General features: G+C 36.8%; 1 protein-coding gene across 2 annotated transcripts; it reads right to left on the bottom strand.

Moving 5' to 3' along the window:
* Window positions 1–85: 85 nt before the first annotated feature.
* Window positions 86–19,040, bottom strand: LOC127451340 (GRB2-related adaptor protein 2-like). 2 transcript variants are annotated; one of them, XM_051715944.1, is made up of 9 exons: window positions 18,895–19,040; window positions 11,850–11,924; window positions 10,785–10,904; window positions 9,352–9,443; window positions 9,073–9,192; window positions 5,031–5,214; window positions 4,620–4,712; window positions 2,937–3,035; window positions 86–2,631 (listed from the first exon to the last, which is right to left on the bottom strand). In XM_051715944.1, exons 3-9 carry the CDS (start codon window positions 10,860–10,862, stop codon window positions 2,455–2,457), a joined length of 843 nt encoding a protein of 280 aa, XP_051571904.1. In that variant the 5' UTR covers window positions 10,863–10,904; window positions 11,850–11,924; window positions 18,895–19,040; the 3' UTR covers window positions 86–2,454. The 2 variants fall into 2 exon arrangements, with proteins under 2 accessions (XP_051571904.1, XP_051571906.1); XM_051715946.1 differs by lacking the exons at window positions 11,850–11,924; window positions 18,895–19,040 and adding an exon at window positions 9,558–9,597.
* Window positions 19,041–24,752: the final 5,712 nt, after the last annotated feature.

Below are 24,752 nucleotides of genomic sequence, written 5' to 3'. Positions count from 1 at the left end.
AATGTAAAAAAATAAAATAAATAGAACTTGACGTATTTAAAAGCAGAAAGAGAATGTTTATTCAAGTCCTTTTCACTACTAGCCTACTGATATCACATTTGTTGTATTTTCCAACCTGCGTATCAAAACAATAGCATATGTCTATGCCATGTTTTGACAAATACCATTTGTAAAAAAAATATTTATAAGGTTTTTAATTCAAAACTTAATAAAATTCATACAATAACAGGTTTGCTCGGAGCTATAAGGAGCCGTTTACACCCCATCTGCGCGGTTTTTTATTTCATTTTTTATTATTGTTTTACTATGTAAACCAGCGCTTGACGGACGTCTTTTATGGAAGGCCAAAAGGGTCAGAAGAATTACATCCGAAAATGTAGGCAGCTGACTTGCTGCCTTGTCAGTTAATGGCTCACCCGACAGCGTTTTTGAATGAATGGAAACTGGTCTCAGAACGGTTTGAAAGGTACCTTATTTTCATCCTACCTGTGGAGGCAGCATTTTCCTGGTTTCGGACGCAGCCTTTGTTCACAGCAGCACCATCTTTGATTTTCGACAGGAATAACAACGAGGCTGTGAGGGATATACATGCCTCTAGCACACAAACGTCTCTTTAACGGGCTGTACAGTTGTTTAAAGTGTTTTTGGATTGTTCCATTGAAGGAAAATTAAAAAGAAAATTCAAGAAAGTTTAGTAGACGAACAAACTCCAAACAACATGAGTTGTGGAAAATGAGATGTGATCTATGAGCTTTTTGATAGCTTTATACAGTGCATTTGAGGTCTGCACAGGCCTTAAAATGAAACCGGAACCTGACCCGTACCCGAAACCATGTGGCCAACCTAACAGAAACGTACGATTTTAAGGTCGAACCCAACCCAAACCCAAAATAGCTGACTCCCTTTATCATTTTTTTCTCTCCTAGCAAGTACTGTTGCAGTATGCTGTATTTTATGTAAGCAACATTCATAACAGTATTGTAACAGTAAACATACACAGTTTTAACAAGGCACGGCAGCCCCTCAGTACACTAGAGCAGAAGTGGAAAAAACATTTCCTTAACGTTTATCAAGCACTGAAACTGTGCAGAACAATCTGGAATAATGTGAAACAATGTAACATTCCCCTCTTTGCAGCCATAACTTGTTCAGAACGTTGAATCTTTTTTGACACCTGCGCTAATAACAATCTAGACACAGCGCAACGAATGAAACAGAACGCAAGGGTCTTGACATGCGTTTTTGAAACTTGAAGTTCTTTTTAATTTGACACCATCTAAACATGTGCTGGTCCTGCAGAGACACTGAAGAAACAGCGAGACACGGCGTGCCAGTCAAAGACTTTCGTCCAGCATATGTTTACATAGGAAAACCATGGAAAAACAGAGCAGACGCATGCAAAAACACGTTCGGTGTGAACGACCCTGAACTCATCCGCTCGCGCCTGTCTGAGTGAAAGCATGTGCGCGAAACAAGTTCGGTAGGCCTGTTTATTTTTTCATTAATGACAAACCCAACCGGAAGTCCTGTAACACGGTGTGCCGTTAAAATGTGAAATGTGGCCTTCATGTAACTTGGTTCACAGTGTTTACTTTATGCGTTGTTTTAACGGTACATGGTGCTTAAAAAAGGCACTTCAAAGCTTAATATGGCGAAAAAATACACACAAATTCGGACTCTTCCGATTTACGATAAATGTGCCGTTAACGCGTGACAGGCGTTTATTTAACACCTTAAGTTGTCATTTTAACTGTACATGCCTTTTAGAAAATGACGTTTCAAAGCTTAATACAGTGATACAATACACACAAAGTCTGACCCTTCTGGCTTGCGATAGTCTTTGACCCAGCTCTCACAGTTTTTTCAATGTCTTGTGGAGGAGCGCCAAGCTTTTTAAATGCTGTGCCAAGTTAAAAGAACTTCAAAGTTTATAAACACATCTCGAGACACCTGCATTCTGTTATATTCGTTGCTACATTTAGCTTTTTTAGCACAAGAACACGTTCAGTCTAAAGGCCTGTAACACAGTTAAACTTTTCTCATATTAGTGTGTCCTACTGATGACAAAAATTGTAAATTCACAACATGAACTTTTTGACATGGCCATGGGTCATTGTATCAGAAAACAATGTATAATTCATATCAAGGGTAACAGTCTAGTCATTTTGGGAATTTTATATGTAAGGGATATGATCTAGTCTAGTCATTTTTCATACCTTATTTGTGAAATAAAATACATGGTTATGTATGTTAAGTAGAGAACCAACAAAGTCCTTCATCAATAATGAGTTTTTTTCTCAGTTATCTTGGAAGAGCTGTCCTGAGCCAGCTTTGTAAAACTGACATTATTGAATATATTGTCCATTCCATATATTATTGACAGACAGTTGTTGGGAGAATGATGGTTTTGACTCTTGCGACAGTGGATTTGCACATCTGGGCAGTAGTAACGTATTAGATCTGATCTGTGAAATTTGCAGGAAAAAGACCGGTCCTGCCGCGCAATCGTCCTTTCCACCATGATGCATCTGAGCAGTCCAGTACTTCTATGATGTCACCGGCATTGAAGCCCAGCTCGTCATCTTCCTCTGCTGTGAAGTCATGCATTGCTCTCACCTGTATGGTTGACCTCTGAGACACACAGAAACAGACACATAGTGTCAGTGCTATACAAAGTACTATTATCTTATAAAACTTTGTTTCTGAATAGTCTGTTTGATTTTAATTTCATCTTCCCTGTTATATTCTCTCAGTGATAGAATATTAGTATACAGACATTGAATGGATTTGATCTGAAGTGGGCTCCTGAATTGTTTGGGAATAGAACATTTGTTAAACTAGACATTTAAGGAAGAAGTGCACACAAGACTGAAACACTGTGTTACTTATGACACCCATGAGTGCCTGTGTGTTTGTGAGAATTGTCAGTGTTGTACCGGAGCAGGCAAAGTTTCAGAGGTTCTCAGAGAGACTGGGCTGTTCCTCTCTGTGTGACCCACAGTGTTAGCTTTCTCCTCAACACTTCCCCTCTTACTCTGAGAAAAAACACATAATTTTATTTTGCAGAGAACCAGGTGCATTTTTATGAGAAACTATTATAGATTAACTATCTTGTAATAGTCAGTGAGTAATTCTCAAGATTGTGGAAACATTCGTCCAGCTGAATGGCACATAGGGTACTTCGATTCGAATGGAAGCTTTTTAATATTTCAACAAAGTTTTTCAATATTACGTGCATTTCTTTTGTAACACTTTACAATAAGGTTGTATACATTAACATTAGTTAAAATAATTCACCTGAACTAACAACGAATAATACTCTTACAGCATTAATGATCTTGGTAAATTTCTACATACTAATACATTTTTAACATTAAAAGTTTTATATGTTAACAATAGTTAATGAACGAACAACAGTATATTTATTAATGAACATTAAACAAGATTAATAATTGCATTCAAAAATCATTGTTCATTGTTAGTTCATGAACACATTAATGTCTGTTAACGTATAGAGTCTTTTTGTATTGTTATGTTTTTATGTACACCGATGAGCCAAAACTTTATGACCACCTGCCTAATATGCTGTTGGTCCTCCGCGTGCTGCCAAAACAGCTCCAACCCGCTGAGGCATGGACTATTCTTTTTAAACAATATTGAAGAAGTTCCCATCTATATGCTGGGCACTTAGTGGCTGCTTTTCTTAATTATTCGGTCCAAGTCATCCATTTCAAAAACTTTAAAAAAAAATTTTTAGTTTTGTAATTAAATAAATGAATATGGTGGCACAGTTATATTTTTGTCTACAAAAGTAATTTCAAACATTTAAGCATACGCCTTAAGATCAAAAGGTTTTTAAGATCATGAGAAACATTTCAGGCAAGTGACCCCAAACTTTTGAATGGAAGTGTACACAGCCATCCACGTGATGTAAAAGAAAATGGGACTCATAGGACCAGGCAACCTTCGTCTACTGCTCCAAGGTCCAGTTCCGATGCTCGCGTGCCCATTGCAGGTGCTTTCGACGGTGGACAGGGGTCATCATGGGCACTCTGACCGGTCTGCGGCTAAGCAGCCCCATATTTGACACGTGTGCGATGGACTGTGTGTTGTTACATTCCTCCCGTAACCATCATTAAAATTTTCTGTGACTTGTGCCACAGTAGACCTTCTGTCAGTTTGGACCAGATGGGATAGCCTTTGTTGCCCTTGTGCATCGATGAGCCTTGGGACCACTATTGGTAGGTACTCACCACTGCTGACCGGGAGCACCCCACAGGCCTTACCATTTCAGAGATGCTCTGACCCAGTCATCTGGACATAACAATTTGGCCCTTGTCAAAGTTGCTCAGGTCTTAACTCCTGCCTATTTCTCCTGCATTCAACAAGTTGACTACGAGAACTGATTGTTCGCTTACCATCTAATCTACACAAACCTTGACATGTGACCATGTTGGGAGATGATCAACATTTTTCGCTTCACCTGAGAGTGGTCATAATGTTTTGGCTCATCAGTGTATATTAATTAGTGTGAATACAATTGTAATTGAGAGGAATTTTGATTGTTGGCATGCAAGTGTTGGTATGCAAGTGGGTGTGTGTTGAATTGTAACTGGTACCTTCTGGTTGTGAGTCGTGATGTGTTGTGTTGTGCTTTGACGACCACCATAACCTCCACCTGGGGGAGGCCGAACCTCTGGCAGACTCTTTAACTGTAAATGAAAATCACCCTCCATATCATTATTCATCTCCTGCACACAAAATCTGCTCATATTGAATCAATAAATATGACATTAGATCTCCACCACAGAACTTCAGTTTTTGATTCTCTTACACCATCTATATGTCTTAATAAAACAACAGACAGACATGTAATATATTAGTTATTCAAGGAAGGATGGAGGTAAAAAGGGAATTTAATGATTTGGGTTTATAGAGTTCTGTTATGAGATTTGGTATATACAGAAATAATCTGGAATATCAACAGTAAATCAGGTGGGATCATTGATTTAAATCTAGAGTTTATTTACTGGTTGAGGTGCTCTTGGCTCATCACTGCTTTCATCCCTCAAGAAGATCTCCCTCTGCTTGGATATAGAGGAGGTCTTGTAGTATTCCACCAGCTTGTTTAGGGAGGTAAACCTCTCTGTCCACAGGTAGTAATGGCCCTTATTATCCTTCATAACTTTAAAATGCTGTACGTCATACTCGTGTCTGTGAGCAGTGGAAAAAATGGAGGGAAAAAAAATTAATGTGAGAAAAACGCACAATAACTGTCCACACTTATTTCATTGTTTTCTTTAGAGATATGACAGACCACGTTAAAAAATAAACTAACTTACAGTATGCAAAATTAAGTAGTCATTTAACAGACAACTTACAATAGACTTAAAGTAACAGTACACCTGGAGCAACTTGTTTTGCTCAAGGGGTCAGCGGTGATGGTTCATTGATCATTCCTTATAGGGCTCAAAACGGCAACCTTTTGATCACCAGCAATGAGCTTTAGAAGGAGTACTGCTTGTTGAATTGGTAAAATAAATGTTGTGAATTATGTACTCACACTCTGTTTATAATTAATATACTGTATATATATATATATATATATATATATATATATATATATATATATATATATATATATATATACACACACACACACAGCCTTCAAAAAGATTTAACCCTTAACTGATAAGTATTCAATCCTTTATTAGCTGTGAAACAGGAATAAACTAAAAATACAATAGGGTGAATAACTTCTTAAGGTACTGTTTAATTGGTAAAACCCACAAGGATTTCTGCACAATAAGAAATTCTCTCTTTTTCTAACTCTCTCTCTCTCTCTCTCTCTCTCTCTCTCTCTCTCTCTCTCTCTGACTCTCTGTCTCTCTCTCGCTCTTTTTCACTCTCTGCATTACACACTGTAGTCAGTTTGGACTGAAATATTTTTGTAATAAGATGGATGTAATTAATGCATTATTTATGGAGTGATTCCAAAGTCAGTTTCAGTGTGTCTGGGCAGATATGGTTCATGTGCAAAGCTCTCAGGGAGGTATGAGGATCTTTCAGCCTCATGGCTTGAAGGGCAACAAGATTGACATAGCAATTTTTGGGATAAACTGTGGTTAGCTGAAATACTAGCTTTAGGTTAACAGGACTGTGACTTTATTTCATGGTTATAATTTTGGAGTACCGGTACTTGCATGCTAATTTTAATGAACATAAAAAACACAGGTGAAACAAATCATATATACATTTATTATATATATTTTTCACATTTTAGAATAATAGTAAAGTCATCTAAACTATGAAATAACATAAATGGAACTATGGGAATTATGTTGTGACTAAACAAAATCCAAAATAAATCAAAACTGTTTTATATTTTAGCATCTTCAAATTAGTCACCCTTTGCCTAGAATTTGCAGACATGTACTCTTGACATTTTCTCAACCAACTTCTTGAGGTGTCACCCTGGGATGCTTTTTAAACAGTATTGAAGGAGTTCCCATCTATGTCGGGCACTTATTGGCTGCTTTTCTTTATTATTTGGTCCAATCATCAATTTCAAAAACTTTTTTTTTTTTTTTTTAATTACATTTTTAGTTGTATAATGAAATAAATTAATATGGTGGCACAATTATATTTTTGTCTACAAAATTAATTTCAAACATTTAAGCATACGCCTTCAGATCAAAAGATTGCTGTTTTTGCTTTATTGATTTTGAATTAAATTCATATACTGAAACACAAAAAACTTAAACCAAAGATATTTCTAAATTTAATTTGCACTTCAAACAAAATGTCAAAACTTCCTCCACCGGCCCCGCTTGCCATCACAAAAGTATCCGTCTATGACAATGTGTGGAAAATTACTAATACAAATTAAGACCTAAAGACAATTATAAATATAAACACACTACTACTACTACTACTACTAATAATAACAACTGAAATATAAATAAACCATTACCTCTATTTTTTTCATAACCCCACTTCCTGTGGCTACAGTTGGCGTTCATTTCCAGAAGGTACATGCTCGACTGCACATACTAGCACAGAAACTGATTGTGTGGAGCAGTGCACGCTTATTCATTACATGCGACACATGTCCCAGGTATAATAAACATGGGAGCGGATTTACAGTACGGAGAATGGAGACTTCACCTGCAAGTGGTGAGCCAGGTGTGGGAAAGATACGGGCAAGCTGCCATATCTCTCTTTGCATCGCCCGAAAACACTTACTCACAGTCATCTGAACCAGTGTCAAAACTGAAACCGTGCGAGAGAGGTCCAGTGTGTGCATGATAGAGACTGAACAACAACCTGAGAAAATAATAGTTTTGAGATTTTAAACTTTAACAAATTAAAACAAAGCATTTAAGTATGTATAGTGTCTAATAATGATTTGGCAATGTCTGTATACTTAAGTTTAAGTAACAAAAGTCTGTTTACTTAAGTCTGTTACACATTAATTTGTTCTTACACTCGTTCTCATTTTAATTAATTCAGATTATTCTAAATGGAGCGCATGCCAAAAGTTAGTAATTTGCACAAAACACACCCAAACCATCTCCATATAAGAGCTTTCAGCATCACTGCACCTGTACAATTGTAAATGTGCAGAGAAAGATGCTGACGAGGGGGGCCTGGGTAGCTCAGTGACGCTGACTACCACCCCTGGAGTTCGCGAGTTCGAATCCCAGGGCATGCTGAGTGACTCCAGCCAGTTCTCCTAAGCAACCAAATTGGCCCGGTTGCCACATGGGGTAACCTCTTCATGGTGGCTATAATGTGGTTCACTCTTGGTGGGGTGCGTGGTGAGTTGTGCGTGGATGCCGCGGTGGGTGGCGTGAAGCCTCCACACGCGCTATGTCTCCACAGTAACACGCTCAACAAGCCATGTGATAAGATGCGTGGGTTGACGGTCTCAGATGCGGAGGCAACTGAGATTTGTCCTCCGCCACCCGGATTGAGGCGAGTCACTACACCACCACGAGGACTTAAAGCACATTGGGAAGTGGGGAGAAAATGGGGAGAAAAAAAAAAAGAAAAAAGAGAAAAGATGCTGCTGAAGCAAAAGTCCAAAAGACAACAGACTATAAAACAGCGCAGTACAGCATTACAATTTAGAATGATTTTATTATATGTACCACTGTAGATGTATAATATGTACCACTGATCATTTTGTGAACAGGACACCATACCGGCATTAAGAGTTAGAATTGCTGCCAGTAACACAAATTGCACACATCGAGCATTGCCATAAGGTAAAGAAACTTGCCGTGCCATTGCGATGTTGTGCAGTAAACAACATGCTAAAACTATCTGACAAACCTTTTCCGGGCTGTATAAGATCAACCACCAGTTGTATCCAAGCACATCCAACAACATGGTACGTTGTTTGTGCGCTCTATCACTGAGCGTGCCCGGGCAGAACCAGAACCCAGCTCGAGCTATTATGCACATATGCACATCATTTTTGTTACTTTGAAATAATAATATGTAATAAGACTATTTTATATATGTGTATATGTGTATGTGTGTGTGTGTGTGTGTGTGTATTTATATATATGTAATATACACTCAGCTCTTTATTAGGAACATCTGTACACCTACATATTCATGAGATTATCTAATCAGCCAACCCTGTGTCAGCAGTGCAATATATAAAATCATGCTGATACGGGTCAGGAGCTGCAGTTAATGATGGAACTGTGGACGGAAACGCCTTGTTGATGAGAGAGTTCAACGGAGAATGGCCAGACTAGTTCGAGCTGACAGAAAGGCTTCAGTAACTCAGATTTGGTAACAGGCTATACAATTGTAGTGAGCAGTATAGCATCTCAGAATGCACAACACATCAAACTTGAGGCAGAGGGCAACAACAGCAGAAGATGTTGAGCACTTTGTTTGGACCATAGTGTTTGTACGTTTGTACGCAGATTACACGCACAAATACGGACGGTTAGTGAATGAGGCCCAATGTCTCTATAGAGAAAATTAATGGGATTTTTACTTCCAGAAACTGACTTCTGTACTCTATTCTGGTCTTTCTCAAGCTTTTCATACCTGACTGAGATGGAGAAGTCTCCAGGGGAACTCTGGCTGCCACGGATCAGGAAAGCCCCTACCTCTCGGGACATGAGCATCTCCTCAGATGAACCACGAACGGCGTTCTCCTTGAACCAGCTGCAGAGGGAATGCAAATATAATAATGTGCTATTGCAGACCCCCCCCCCCCCCCCCCATCTTCACACAATATCCCACTATATTAACTAATACATGCTCACAGGTTATTTGCATGAGGCAAAAATCAAACAATCACTAATATCACAAACATAAGCTCACCTTGGTGTTTGCCTGTCAACATAGTTTTTAGGTACAAATCCTTCGTGACCATGCAGCTCTGCCTTAAACCAGTCGTCTTGAGATCCCAGGATCTGTATAGTGCAACATTTTTCAAAATAAATAACACACATTGAATCTGGTATTATTGAAGATATTTTTATTTAAAAAACTCACCAATCACACAGAAAATTCTCTCATTTACTCACCCTCATGCCATCCCAGATGTATATGAGTTTCTTTCTTCTTCTGAACACAAATGAAGATTTTTAGAATATTTCAGCTCTGTGGGTCCATACAATGCAAGTGAATGGTGGCCATAACTTTGTAGCTCCAGATATCACATAAAGGCAGCATAAAAGTAATCCATATGACTCCAGTGGTTAAATCTTTATCTTCAGAAGTGATATGAGAGGTGTGGGTGAGAAACAGATCAATATTAAAGTCCTTTTTTACTATAAATCTCCACTTTCATATTCTTTTACATTCTGAAAGTGAAAGTGGAGATTTACAGTAAAAAAGGATTGAAATATTGATCTATTTCTCACCCAAAGTGATTGCATCGCTTCAGAAGACATATCATTAACCACTGGAGGTGTATGGATTACTTTTATGCTGCCTTTATTTGATTTTTGGAGGCCTAGACACCATTCACTTGCATTGTATGGAACTACAGAGCTGAGATATTTTTCTAAAAATCTTTTTTTTTAGAAAAAAAAGAGAATTTTAGTTTTTGGGTGAACTATCCTTTTAAACGACCTTTCACATAACTCATGTCAGTGTTGTCCAATACATTAAACCCTATGAACTGAAGCTGCAGCTACAGAGTAAGCTGTAAGCGAACGATGTAACATGGCTCTCGAAGGTCAAACAATTTTTACATTGATCCTGTTTGAATCTTAGGCAGCAAATAATTATCGGACAATTTGCATGCGGTATACGATCTCTGACAGGTCCAACTTTAAAAGTTGCATGATTTTGTAGTAAAAAGAATCAAGAAATGTTTAAAAACAGTCAAACTTCATGAAGCAACCTTAAATGCCTCATATTGTTTTGTATTCATGCTGCCTCAGTTCACCAAGACCATCTCAGGACAGTAAACTTTAATGAAACCACGTTCAATAAGTCCTTTTTTTCTTTTTGCAACATCAAAGGATTTGGCAGGACTTTTTCTCAAAACTCAAAGGCATTTTTGTTTACAGTTCACTGTAACAAGTCCCACTTTCTTGCAACTTTGCAACCTTGAAAAATCACCCTTCCGTGACACAATCGGCAACTCTTTTCATGTGCAGGACAAAGTGGAGTATACCGCATACATTGAGCACTGTGTTCAAGCCCTGATGAAAGTCATGTGAAAGAGCTTGTAAGCATCTATTCAGGTACAACCAAGATACTTGTACTGAATTGTATGAGTATTTGGGTCATCTGTCACTCACCTTCAGAATGTCTCCTTTCCGGAAGCTGAGCTCATCTTCTGCCGTGCCATTAAAGTCATATTTTCCCCTGGCCTCCATAATGAAATACTGAGAGATTGATTGGAGGAGAGGGACAACAGGCTTGGAAGAGATAGAGAAATGGAAAAGGTATGTCACAGGTTAGATAAACCAAGGTGCTGAAGGGACCAGAAAATGTAGAGAAAACGTGTTAACCTCAGACCCATAGGAGACCAGACAGGCCAAAGACCTGCTGATGATTTTGTTAAGCACAGATCAACAGTGTGCAGCTGTGGTTAGCTGGCTAATCGCTGTTCTATGCATTGCAAATGTGTGTCTTTGTAAAAGTGGAGCAGGTTGCTTTTAACAAAGGCTATGTAGTGCTTATACTACAGTACTGTGCAAAAGTTTTATGCACTGGTGAAAAATTTTGCATAGTGAGGATGTCAACATAAATAATGCCATAACTAGTTTTCATTTATCAATTAACATCATACAAAGTCCAGTAAACATAAAAAAGCTAAATCAATATTTGGTGTGACCACCTTTGCCTTTAAAACAGCACCAATTCTCCTACTTACACCTGCACACAGTTTTTCTTGGTTGGCAGGTAGGATGTACCAAGCTTCTTGGAGAATTCAGCACAGTTCTTCTAACCATTTAGTCTGTCTCAGTTGCTTCTATCTCTTCATGTAATCCCAGACTCGATGTTCAGTGGGGGACTTTGTTGGGGCAATGCCATCTCTTGCAGAGCGCCCTGTTCTTCTATTCTAATCTTTTCTATTTGCAAAAGTAATGTTTGGGAGTCTAAAATGTATTTTTCCTATTGACACACTAAAGCTGAAGATATAAATAACCATTTTAAGACAAATGTTTTAGTGAAACATCTTAAGCGCCTAAAACTTTTGCACAGTACTGTATATCAATATTTCCTCCATGACCTCTACATGTAGCCTAAAAGCAGACTATTTTCAAAGGTTTCTATGGGACAAAGATATAGAAATAGATGGAACAAGCCAGTTATTGTATTGGTCCATAATTATAAATGAAGTGGTGGTCAAGACTTACTATAACACACTCTCTGTGATCTGATGATGTTGAGAAACTCGTTCAACTAGTTTCAAGAGGCCATCACCACTTCACCTAATGAAGAGACAAATGTAGATGAAAATAAACCAAGAAAGATGCCAATGGACTAAGAGGCAAGCAGACTGAAGACTAAATGTCAACCCAAAATATCTGTATACAGGGAGATACTATAGGGAGATATTCTCTGTGAAGGTGAGATTCAGATCTATATTGGATGTGGCTGTGGTGACAGCTGAGCACAAACCTCACATATACAGTAGATGCATTTATAGAAAGCTACTATATACTCCCTTAATCCTGAACATTACAAACAAAACTCTCCCTTTATTTTTGAAATGGGTGCATGGGATGTTATTTAAAAAAAAAAAAAATATGTAGACTGATCTTCCTTGAAACACAAACTATATTAAGTACAATATTCTTCTCTGAATTGTGCTTTTCAGAGTGAAGGGGAGAGACAGGGATGCCACTAATCAGGATCATTTCCATCTTTCTGATCAGGGGGAGGGAGAGCCGTGCAAACTGCAGAGGAGGAAATGCTGATTAAATTATATTTAATTACTACAGTATGATTGCACATCCTCCATTTGAGATGGTGAGAGTGCAAGAGAAAGAATAAGAGTGAGAAAGAGAAAGAGTGAGAGTGGTATTAGCAAATTACTCCCTAAACAAAAAATGTGGCTTTGGCTCACTGCTACGGGAAATATGCAAAAGTGAACCCAGCCTTTTCACTTTATGATGATAATAAATCCAATAGTTTACATGTTAAGATTTAGAACAAAAAAAGTTAAAGCAACAAGAGGCTATCAGAGATTAGCTAGTTCTCTGGGACATTATGTTAAAACTGTACTTTATATTTCTTACCCAATTTGCTATCTTTTATCCCTGGTCTGAAAATAACAAATAAAAAAAAATCATGTTTAGAATTTGTTTGCTTCTTATTTAACTAAGGGGTCAATCATAAACAGTACAATTAAAATGATACCAAAGCACTAACTATAAATAACCAAGGGAATCGTAATGAGTTGAATTTGTGACACAAGGCTGTGCATCAGTTGCGGAAGTTATTATAAGTGGCCTTATCCCTAACCTTAAACTAGACTTTAGATAGAAATTTAGAGAAAATACACTTACAAAATTAAAGAACAAAAATCCTAAAGATTCCTAAACTGAACTTTCCTAACTATGGAAAGAGGTGTAGCTCACATAAGTTAACCAGATGGCAAAATCATAACATCATACGAGTTCAACATGAGATCAGGTTGGATATTGTCTCATAGCTGTATAATATATGGCTTTTTTTTTTTTTTTAAGCCTGAGACAGTACAAACCATAATGGGGCTGACTAGTGCAGTGTCAAAAAGTAACTTCAACAATATTTGCCACATGGAATAAATTAGGGGCTTTTTTACCAATAAAGCAAAAATGTGTCAATTTTTACATCAAATTGAAATAAATTCTCAATTTGAACAATTATGGCTGTTACCTCTAAAATCAACATAAAATACAAGTAGTTGTAAATAAGATATCTTAACACAATAAACTACACTTTAAATAATTGGTCGGCCCCTGTGTTTAACAGTTCTCTACTGTCTAATGTCACAGTACATTTGAATGCTATTGCTGTTGCCCATTTTGCAGTTGCTGAGTGTTTTCTTTACATTCAAAGCTCATAGCCATTTTTTTTATTGCTTCATATTAGATATTGCACATTCAACAACACTCTCATCTGAGACAGTGATATCAGATATACAGATATCTGACAGCTACAGGTGTCTAAAAAGTATAAAAAATATTCATTATGAAATATTCAAATGATAGATAACAACAACAACAACAACAACATAAAAAAGGAATTAAACTTGACTTTTTTTTGCCTCTACATTTTAAATATCTAGGGCATTTTTTTCACTTCTGGTGGAATTTTTGCCCCAAGCCTGGCTAATTTATATTCATGATTATGATGCATATATTATTCGGTTGGGTGTATCTGATTACAAATTAATTTGTTACTGTAATCTAAATACTTTTTAGTCAAAAAAGTAGTGTAACATGTTACATTTTGAATTCTTTTAATCAGATTACAGTTAATTACTTTCAATTAAACTGTACTTTTAAGTACATGCACTAAAGTAATATGTATAATACATTTAAAATATGAATTCATATGTACGTCTGTTAGTGTTTCTGTGAGAGCTGAAGGGTGTACGACAATAAATGAGGAAATATAGACATTTTGAACAAGTGGAAAACCAAAAACTTTTCTAGGAAATGTGATTTAGAAAGTAACTTAAAAGAAAAATAATCAGTAATGTGATTACTTTCAGATGAAGTAATCAGTAAAGTATTCTGATTACATTTTACGAGAAGTAATTAGTAATTTGTAGTGGATTACATATTTTGAGTAACTTAACCCAACACTGATTGTTCATGAAATACTGTGCATTATTTCAATGCAATGCAGATCTCATCGTGCCACTTGAAGATAATCTACTAGATAAGATACTGAATCTAATATCAACAAAATTCTATTGATTTTTTTGTCCCACTGATGACCCTATAAATTAAATCTCATGTCAAGTTTTTGGTCTTGCAAATGTTGTTTTGCCATGCCTATGCACTCCAGCATAGTCTTCAATGTCATCCATTTCAATTTGCCACCTCTAGATTACACTAAACCAAAGCCCGGCCCTCCTTCTCCCCCCCTCCACCCCCCCACCCTCCCCTTCCCCTCTGGCCTTGTGAAAAACCATTTCTCAGATGAGCAGCGATTAGATGTGAGAGCTGATCTGTCAGTCATGGTAATGTGCTCTGTCACTTCCACAGTGCTCAGTTATCTTTTCCTAAACAGAGAGCTCCTGTCGTACAACGGGGTGCACACAGACGATGACAGAGGGGACCAAATGACGCATGTTCAAAAAGCAACAATTTCAAAATGCAAAAATGTGACACCCATGATAATTAGAAACATCATTTAGTCCTTGACTCCATCTGTTAAACTGTCCGTTCTCTGTCCAATGACACACAATTTGTGAAAATTGTGAGGAGCATAGCATTTATGTTATGGTTTTGTGGATTAATCTGACTGAGGGAGAGAGCATTTAGAGACGGAATATAATAAATGTTGTATAGATTACAAAGAAATTAGCTCTGAATGGAGATAGGGAGCAAAGCTGTGAGATGGCCAAGACTGAGGGACAGAGATACAGATGAATGTGGACATAATATTTCTGCTGTCCTCAGTGACTGGATAGCAAAGTCTTGGCATGGATACTTTAATTAAAGTTAAAGGAATTTTCCGGGTTCAGTACAAGTTAAACTCAATTGAAAGCATTTGTGGCATAATATTAATTTACCACAAAAAATTATTTTGACTTCCCCACCTTTTCTTTAAAAAAAAAAGCTAAATATGGGTTACATTGAGGCACTTACAATGGAAGTGAATGGGGACCAATCTGTAAACGTTAAAATACTGTTTCAAAAGTACAGCCACAAGACATAAACAAAATGTCTGTTAAAATGACTTTAGTGAGATAAAATCACTTACTAATCTTTTCTGTGTAAAGTTATAGCCAATTTTGCAACTTCATTGCCATGACAATGTAATGTCAACAAACCCTAAAACAACTGTAAAAACAACAATTTAAACAACATTACAGTTCAAATAATACCTGAGTTTTAACAGAATCATTAATTTAAGTGCTTTCATAAAATTATAAGCTTCACATTTTTGCCTTTAAACCCACCAAAAATTGGCCCCATTCACTTCCATTGTAAGTCTCACTGTAACCTCAATTTTTGCTTTTTTAAGGAAAAGGAGGGACAAGTCGAAATCATTTTTTTTTTTTTTTTTTTTTGTGGTAATCAACATTATGCCACAAATGCTGTTGATTAAGCTTAACTTGTATTGAACCTGGAATATTCCTTTAATTATTTCAAACTTTATTAAAGGGCAAAACAAATACTTCTGTTATGTTCCTGCTTAATCCTTCTGTGGTCTTGTGGGTCATTTTGACCCGTTTTTTAAAAATGGTTCTAAATGGGTCTGAAAGATCAGCAAGACAGAGGAAGGGTTAAATGAAAAGCTAATAGTCAAGATTGCTGGTTGAAGCTGCACTTCATCCGCAGATCTGCACTCTCTGTCACGTGTTACACACATTCAAACAGCAATTTCACAGTATCTGTATCATCCTCAAGATTATGGCTAAAACAATGTGCAAATATGAATAAATGTCAATGAAATCTAACTTACCCATAACTAGGGCCGCAACTAATGATTATTTTGATAATCGACTAATCTAACGATTATTAGAACGATTATTCGACTATTTGGGCGATTATTGCAAAGATTAATCATTAGCACTTAACCGATTATTCAGCTTGTGCCCCAACTTAAAAGGTTGTATTAAACATGCTTGCTAATAATAAAGAGGACAAAATCATCTTTTAAAAATACCTCTAAATGACATTCACTGAATTAAAGGAAAAAGAAAAAAAAATATTTTATTAAGTTTAATTCAGTAAAACATTAACTGCAAAAAATCCTATTGTTATCAAATGTTTTTGTCTTGTTTTCCATTTAAAATTGTCTAAAAATCATTAAAACAAGATACATTTACTTGAGAAGCAACATATAAGATATTTAGACTTGCTTTAAGAGAATATATATTAAATATAAGTGTATTTTGTATATAAGTGTATTTTTTCACAGAGTGTGCATCAGCCAGGTGCAGTTTCAGTCTCTCCCCCTTAGATCGGGACATTTGCGCAACTCATAGAAGAGGCACTGACCGCACAGAGAAATTTCAGTTCCAAAATTTGTAGTTATTTACATGATCTGCTTCCATATTATTTTAATTTAAAAAAAGCTATAATGCATTAAATATAACTGCTTTAAAGATGTAAAGGGTGTTTCCTTTAAAAACGCTTGACATGCAAGTTTTGCTCCAGCTCCAATTATTCCACAACAAGAGTGCTTCTGTATTTACTTATTTTGTATTTTTGCATTATAATTCCCCCATACTTTGCGATCTACATCACCTGAAGCTGTTTGAAAAGTTTAGAGTGCATCTGGACTGTGAGCTGTGTAATTCTTCCTCTCCTCAGTCAGGTGTGTGCTGCAGTGCTGCTCTCGTGCGTCATCATTAGAGTTTAATATGATCTCATGTTACGTTAAATGACATCAAACCACTATTTAACAATGAAAATTTTTGTCGCCAAAATTTTATTGTTGATGTTGTCGATAACATCGACTAATCATTTCAGCCCTACCCATAACTTTGAAACACAGGCCTTTGAGTACACGCAAACTACATAACCAGATTAATACACGGGCATTATGAGGAAGAAAGATGAAAAACAAAAGGACATTTTAAGTCTGAAAGATTATTTGAATGGTGTGACAGGGGAAGTTGATTTAAAACTGTGAGCTTTAGTCATTTCCTCGATAAACTATCTCTTAGTGTTTTTTTGTGCAATGTGATATTTTACAGAATCACAGAGCTTTTACACATAGCAAATATATAATTTGGTTCGCAAGCACGGCCTTGACTTATACAACTGAACTTTGAGCAAGTATGGAATTTGGATGGAATTTGAAGGTTGATATTAAGATAGCAACTTTTATATTTTAGAAATAGGGAAATGCGAAACAATTTGAATTGGGAAAGGACCCCTGTTAAGCTATATATTCTATACAACACACACACACACACACACACACACACACACACACACACACACACACACACACACACACACACACTCATCTTGGTTTGACTATACTTATGAGGACTCTCCATAAACATAATGATTTTTATACTGTATGAACTATAGATTATATCCCCTAACCCTAACCCTACCCCTAAACCTAACCCTCACAAAAAAACTTTCTGCATTTTTACATTTTCAAAAAAAAAAAAAAAAACAAAAACAAAAAAAAACATTGTTTAGTATGTTTTTTAAGCAATTTGAATTAGACACTAGAAATGTACTCATAAACCACCCAAACCCGCCCAAACACACACACACACACACACACACACACACACACACACACACACACACACACACACACACATGTTGGTGCAGCTATCATTATGAGGACTCTGCATAGACATAATGATTTTTATACAGTCCAAACTATAGATTCTATCCCTTAACCCTACCCCTAAGCCTAACCCTCACAAAAAAGTTTCTGCATTTTTACATTTTCAATAAAAATAATTTAGTATGTTTTTAAGTGATTTGAATTATGGGGACACTAGAAATGTCCTCATAAACCACATTTATAACATAATACCCTTGTAATTACCAGTTTATAACCTTAAAAAAAGTCCTGTAAACCACTTAAACCTGCCTATATATATATATATATATATATATATATATATATATATATATATATATATATATATATATATATAGCCTGCTTTTTTCCTCATTTTCAAATAATTGTAAAGTAATTAAAACTATGAATTAACACAAATGTAAGTTTATAATTCATTTGGGGAATTATGGGAATTATGAAGTGACAAAAATACTAAACAAATCAGAATATATAACATACTATATTATAGCTTTGCCTACATTACAGCTCTGCACCTGGGACACATTTCAAATAGTATTGAAAGAGTGCCCATGCTAAGCACTTGTTAGCAACTTTTTCTTCACTGTGCAGTCCAATTCATCCATTAAAAATAAATCCATATTTTAGTTTTATAAAGAAATTCACTCATATGCACAATTGATATGTTAGTCTACAAAGATAATTTTAAGCATTGATGCATAAGCATTTAGATCAAAATGTTTTTAAGATCAAGATAAACAAATTAATTCAAGTGAGCCCAGAGCCAACAGGTCACTCGAGCATCTCAGTGATTCTCATTGCGCACCCAATCGCAGTTACAGCCTACTATGCAAAGTGTTGCAACTGGCAAACAACTTCACACGCCTTTTTGGTGCAAGCAACTTTCAGGCTCTCGTAGCCTACAATAAAAACTAGAGGGAAACCATATTATTTTACCGTTGTCTCGCTGTTTCGCTGTAACTTCAAGCCAGAAAGGACAAACCTCCTGCAGAAGAACTGTCACCTCTCACGGTGCCTCACGAATCACCCCCTACTCAACTTCTAATCTACACCTTTATGTGCGCACTTGCGGTTTGAAGCGCTGCTTGACTACACCCACAAGAACGAGCAGAACCGACCCCGCCGCTTTTGATCGTGACTATTCCAACTGTCAAATTCCAGCTGGTTTTGGCAATATATCAAAGGTATCTTATAGGCTTTACTAGGTTCTGTTTCATGCGACTGACCGTTTACGCAGTTTTCTATACATCTTTTTGCCATGAAAGTGTTAAAATAGCTCAGTCTACGTCGCTTGTGTCTGCTTTTTTCTAAGAGTAGCGTTTGCACTTATAGAGAAGGAACACGCAACTTCAGCAGTTCTGCTAGAATGGCAATGCATGCGACAGGAAACCCAGCTGACTGATCAACTTGCTGGATGTGTGTGGTTTGCCTCTCTCTCTCTCTCTCTCATAATAGAAGAGTGTATGTCTCTACTCTGCTCTAAAGTTATACACAGACTGTGTATTAAAGCACAAACAGTTTGATGAAGCTGGTTTATGCTCTGGTAATATTGTGTACAAGCTTTGGATGGTTGTTTGGGAGGTGGTCCCCCTGCGCAAACCTTTCATGCAACTGCAGGAACCAGGCCAAGACCTCAAGCCACATACAACAATTCGACAAGGAAATAATTTACATCACGCATTTGTTGTATATTTTGACTTATTTCAGCTTTTAAGGAGAAACAGACATTGGAATAAAGAAGAAAGAAACAGGGAAGGAAGAAAGGAAGGTAGGAAAGATGTTGGGATTCAGCCCTCATTCGGTAGCACTTTACATACACTACCGTTCAAAAGTTTAGTCACTTACTCATTCTTTATTTTTTATTTTTTTCACATTTTAGAACAATAGTAAAGTCATCACAACTATGGAATAATAGAAATGAAAATATGGGAATTATGTTGTGACTTATAAAATCAAGAATAAATCAAAACTATGTTATATTTTAGCATCTTCAAAGTGACCACACTTTGCCTAGATTTTGCAGACATGTACTCTTGACATCTTCTCAACCAGCTTCTTGAGGTATCACCCTGGGATGCTTTTAAAACAGTATTAAAGGAGGTCCCATCTATATGCTGGGCACTTAGTGGCTGCTTTTCTTAATTATTCGGTCCAAGTCATCCATTTCAAAAACGTTTTTTTTTTTTAAATAAAATTTTAGTTTTGTAATTAAATAAATGTATATGTTGGCACAATTATATTTTTGTCTACAAAACTAATTTCAAACATTTAAGCATATGCCTTCAGTTCAAAAGGTTTTTAAGATCATGAGAAACATTTCAGGCAAGTGACCCCAAACTTTTGAACGGTAGTGTAGGTTTGTGTATGTATGTTTGTATGTGGCTTGAGGTTTGTGTTAACCCTTAAATGCATGGGAATCTCACCAAACACTCTTACCTATTCGGGTCATTAAAGACTCTGCACTTACATCTATCATAAATTGATCTACAAATTGCCCAGAAAGTGTCAAACATTTTCAAGATAATTAAAAATAATAGAATTAAATTATATATATATATATATATATATATATATATATATATATATATATATATATATATATATATTAATGTTTTATTTTTCATATGTCAAAGAGAAAATGCAACAAATCTAGAACAGGATTCATTAATTTCACACTGAATTTTCCTGATATGCAACTGCCTATCATATAAAACATATTGAGCTACACATACAGTAAGATAAACATAAGCTAAACCTAATTGACACATAAGTATTTTCTCAGGCACTTTTACTGAGTCTAAATAGATGCACAACTTACATAATTTCAGTAGTACACCCAAATGACAATAGTCAAATCATACTGTTCATTTGTTGTACTTATTATAGTTTACTTCCACATTGTTTCTTCATCAAATAGCAATGGTACTTAAACCATTATAACATATACAGTTGAAGTCAGATGTTTACATACACCTTAGCCATATACATTTAAACTCAGTTTTTCACAATTCCTGACATTTAATCGTAGGTCAGTTAGAATCACTATTTTATTTTAAGAATGTGACATGTCAGAATAATAGTAGAGAGAATGATTTAATTCAGCTTTTATTTCTTTCATCACATTCCCAGTGGGTCAGAAGTTTACATACACTTTGTTAATATTTGGTAGTATTTTAAATTGTTTAACTTGGGTCAGATATTTTGGGTAGCCTTCCACATGCTTCTCACAATAATTTGCTAGAAGTTTGGCCCATTCCTCCAGACAGAACTGGTGTAACTAAGTCAGGTTTGTAGGCCTCCTTGATCGCACATGCGTTTTCAGTTCTGCCCACACATTTTCTATCAGATTGAGGTCAGGACTTTGTGATGGCCACTCTAATACCTTGACTTTGTTGTCCTTAAGCCATTTTGGCACAACTTTGGAGGTATGCTTGGGGTCATTGTCTATTTGGAAGACCCATTTGCGACCAAGCTTTAACTTTATGGCTGATATCTTGAGATGTTGCATCAATATATCTACATAATTTTCCTTCCTCATGATGCCATCTATTTTGTGAAGTGCACCAGTCCCTCCTGCAGCAAAGCACACCCACAACATGATGCTGCCACCACCATGCTTCACGGTTGGGATGGTGTTCTTCGGCTTGCAAGCCTCACCCTTTTTCCTCCAAACATAACGATGGTCATTATGGCCAAAAAGTTCAATTTTTGTTTCATCAGACCAGAGGAAATTTCTCCAGAATGTAAGATCTTTGTCTCCCACGTGCACTTGCAAACCGTAGTCTGGCGTTTTTATGGCAGTTTTGGAGCATTGGCTTCTTCCTTGCTGAGCAGCCTTCAGGTTATGTTGATATAGGACTTGTTTTACTGTGGATATAGATACTTGTCTACCTGTTTCCTCCAGCATCTTCACAAGGTCCTTTGCTGTTGTTTTGGGATTGATTTACACTTTTTGCACCAAACTACATTCATCTCAACAAGACAGAATGTGTCTACTTCCTGAGCAGTATGATGCCTGCACGGTCCCACAGTGTTTATACTTGCATACTATTGTTTGTACAGATGAACGTGGTACCTTCGGGCATTTGGAAATTGCTCCCAAGGATGAACCAGACTTGTGGAGGTCCACATTTTTTTTTTCTGAGGTCTTGGCTGATTTCTTTTTTATTTTCCCATGATGTCAAGCAAAGAGGCACTGAGTTTGAAGGTAGGCCTAAAAATACATCCACAGGTACACCTCCAATTCAGTATACCTCCCATCAGAAGTGAATTGGCTAATTCTCTAAAGGCTTGACATCATTTTCTGGAATTTTCCAAGCTGCTTAAAGGTGCAGTTAACTTAAGTGTATGTAAACTTCTGACCCACTGGAATTGTGATATAGTCAATTAATAGTGAAACAATCTGTCTGTATACAATTGTTGGAAAAATTACTCATGTCATGCACAAAGTAGATGTCCTAAACGACTTGCCAAAACTATAGTTTGCTAATATTAAATCTGTGGAGTGGTTAAAAAAATGAGTTTTAATGACTTCAACTTCAGTGTATGTAAACTTCTGACTTCAGCTGTATACTGATCAGCCACAACATTAAAACCACCTGCATAATATCGTGTAGGTCCCCCTCGTGCCACCAAACAGCTCTGACCCGTTGAGGCATGGACACCACAAGACCTCTGAAGGTGTCTTGTGGAATCTGGCACCAAGACGTAAGCAGCATCCTTTAATGCACCATTTCATTGATCTGACTTGTTGGTCCAACACATCTGGGGAATTTGGAGGCCAAGTCAACACCTTGGACTCTTTGTCATGTTCCTCCAACCATTCCTGAACAATTTTTGCAGTGTGGCAGGGCGCATTATCTTGCTGAAAGAGGCCACTGCCATCAGGGAATACCGTTGCCATGAAGGGGTGAACGTGGTCTGCAACAATCTTTAGGTAGGTGGTACGTGTCAAAGTAACATTCACATGAATGCCAGAACACATGGTTTCCTAGCAGAACACACACACCCGGCCGTCCACATGATCTAAAAGAAAATGTGATTCATCAGACCAGGCCACCTTCTTCCATTGCTCCATGGTCCAGTTCTGAAGCTCACGTGCCCATTGTAGGCACTTTCGGCAGTGGACAGGGGTCAGCATGTGCCCCATTCACAGCAAGCTGCGATGCACTGTGTGTTCTGACACCTTTCTATCATAGCCGACATTGTTTTTCAGCAATATGTGCTACATTAGCTCTTCTATGGGATCGAACCAGACAGGCTAGCCTTTGCTCCCCATGCGCATCAATGAGCCTTGGATGTCCATGACCCTGTCACCGGTTCACCAGTTAGTACAGTTACTTTTGGTAGGTACTAACCACTTTTCAAAGTTGCTCAGATCTTTAAGCTTGCCCATTTTTCCTGCTTCCATCACATGAAATTCAAGAGCTGACTGTTCACTTGCTGTCTTATATATCCCACCCCTTGACAGGTGCCATTGTAATGAGATAATCAATGCTATTCACTTGTTCACTTGCTGATCAGTATATATATATATATATATATATATATATACACACATACATACACATACACACTTTTTATAAGAGAGAGATTGCAGAATACTAAAGAGGTGTGAGCACAAGTCAACCCGGGTCACTAAAGACGGGTCAAACATACATGTTAATATATTTAACTACAATATCAGCAACAGTAACTATGTAGCCTAATTACAAATTTGCCACAAAATAATTACATATGAAGTATAGGTTGTATGTTAGTTTTACTATTTTCTTTGGTAATTACATTATAATGTATAGAGTAAAATGTAGGTCAAGTCCCTACTCCTGCTGCTCAGCCTCTGGATCAACCTATTATTTTGAAATGTTTTTTTGTCCTATGTCTTCATTTTTCTCTAACTACATTTCCCATAATGCACTGCCATCTGTTTCCAATCCTCCTCACCTGTTCTCCATTCCCATCAGCACCTTCTTGTATATGTACCCTCCTGTTTTGTCCATTCCTTTGTCAGTTCTTAAAGTGTTAGTTCTTAGTTGGTTATGAATTGTTATGTTGGTTGTTACTTTGTAGTGTTCCACTCCAGCATATTTTCTTGATTGATTCCTTGTAAGATATTTGTTCCACTTCAGCGTTTTCTATTAAAGATCTAAAGTTACTCCTGCATCTCCTCTCTTCCACTCCACGAACCAACGTGACAGATATGTAATTTTGATACCTAATTGAGATGTTATCTCATTAACACTCCAGTGTATTTACGCCTCTTTCCAGTTAATCTGTCTGCATCTGCAACCACAGTCTGTGAGAATCCCCACACCTCACAACTCAACTCAGCATATTAACACAATTCTGTATCAGTGCCACTGGCTTATGGGCAAGATTTTATAAAGAGGAGATACTGCAGAGATAATCATCTAACGATCCTGTGCCTTTTGGCCCCTCAAACAGACAGATATTCACATACGTACACATACTGTTTGTCAGAGCATTGCCCAATATACTAATACATCAGTGTTCTCAGTTTTGCCCATAAACAGGTTCTTTACAGTCTTTGTAGTTTAATGTCATTTCAGAACTATCTGTTTTTCAGAACACAACTAGTCTCTCAAACAAGTGTAGCACTTCCTTCACTCCTTTGAAATGAAGTGCTCTAGGTTCCTTAAAGTATTAAGAGTTATATTTACTAATGGGTATTCACTCTATATAGACTTATATGAACTAAAGTCTTTTTAAAAAGAAACAAAAGGACATCAAGAGTATGGTTTTATAAAAATAAAAATATTTGATTTATTTATTAT

The sequence above is a fragment of the Myxocyprinus asiaticus genome, chromosome 14, assembly GCF_019703515.2.
Source record: "Myxocyprinus asiaticus isolate MX2 ecotype Aquarium Trade chromosome 14, UBuf_Myxa_2, whole genome shotgun sequence".
In the NCBI taxonomy this organism is placed as follows: Eukaryota; Metazoa; Chordata; class Actinopteri; order Cypriniformes; family Catostomidae; genus Myxocyprinus; species Myxocyprinus asiaticus.
This window is presented reverse-complemented; position numbering and strand designations above follow the sequence as displayed.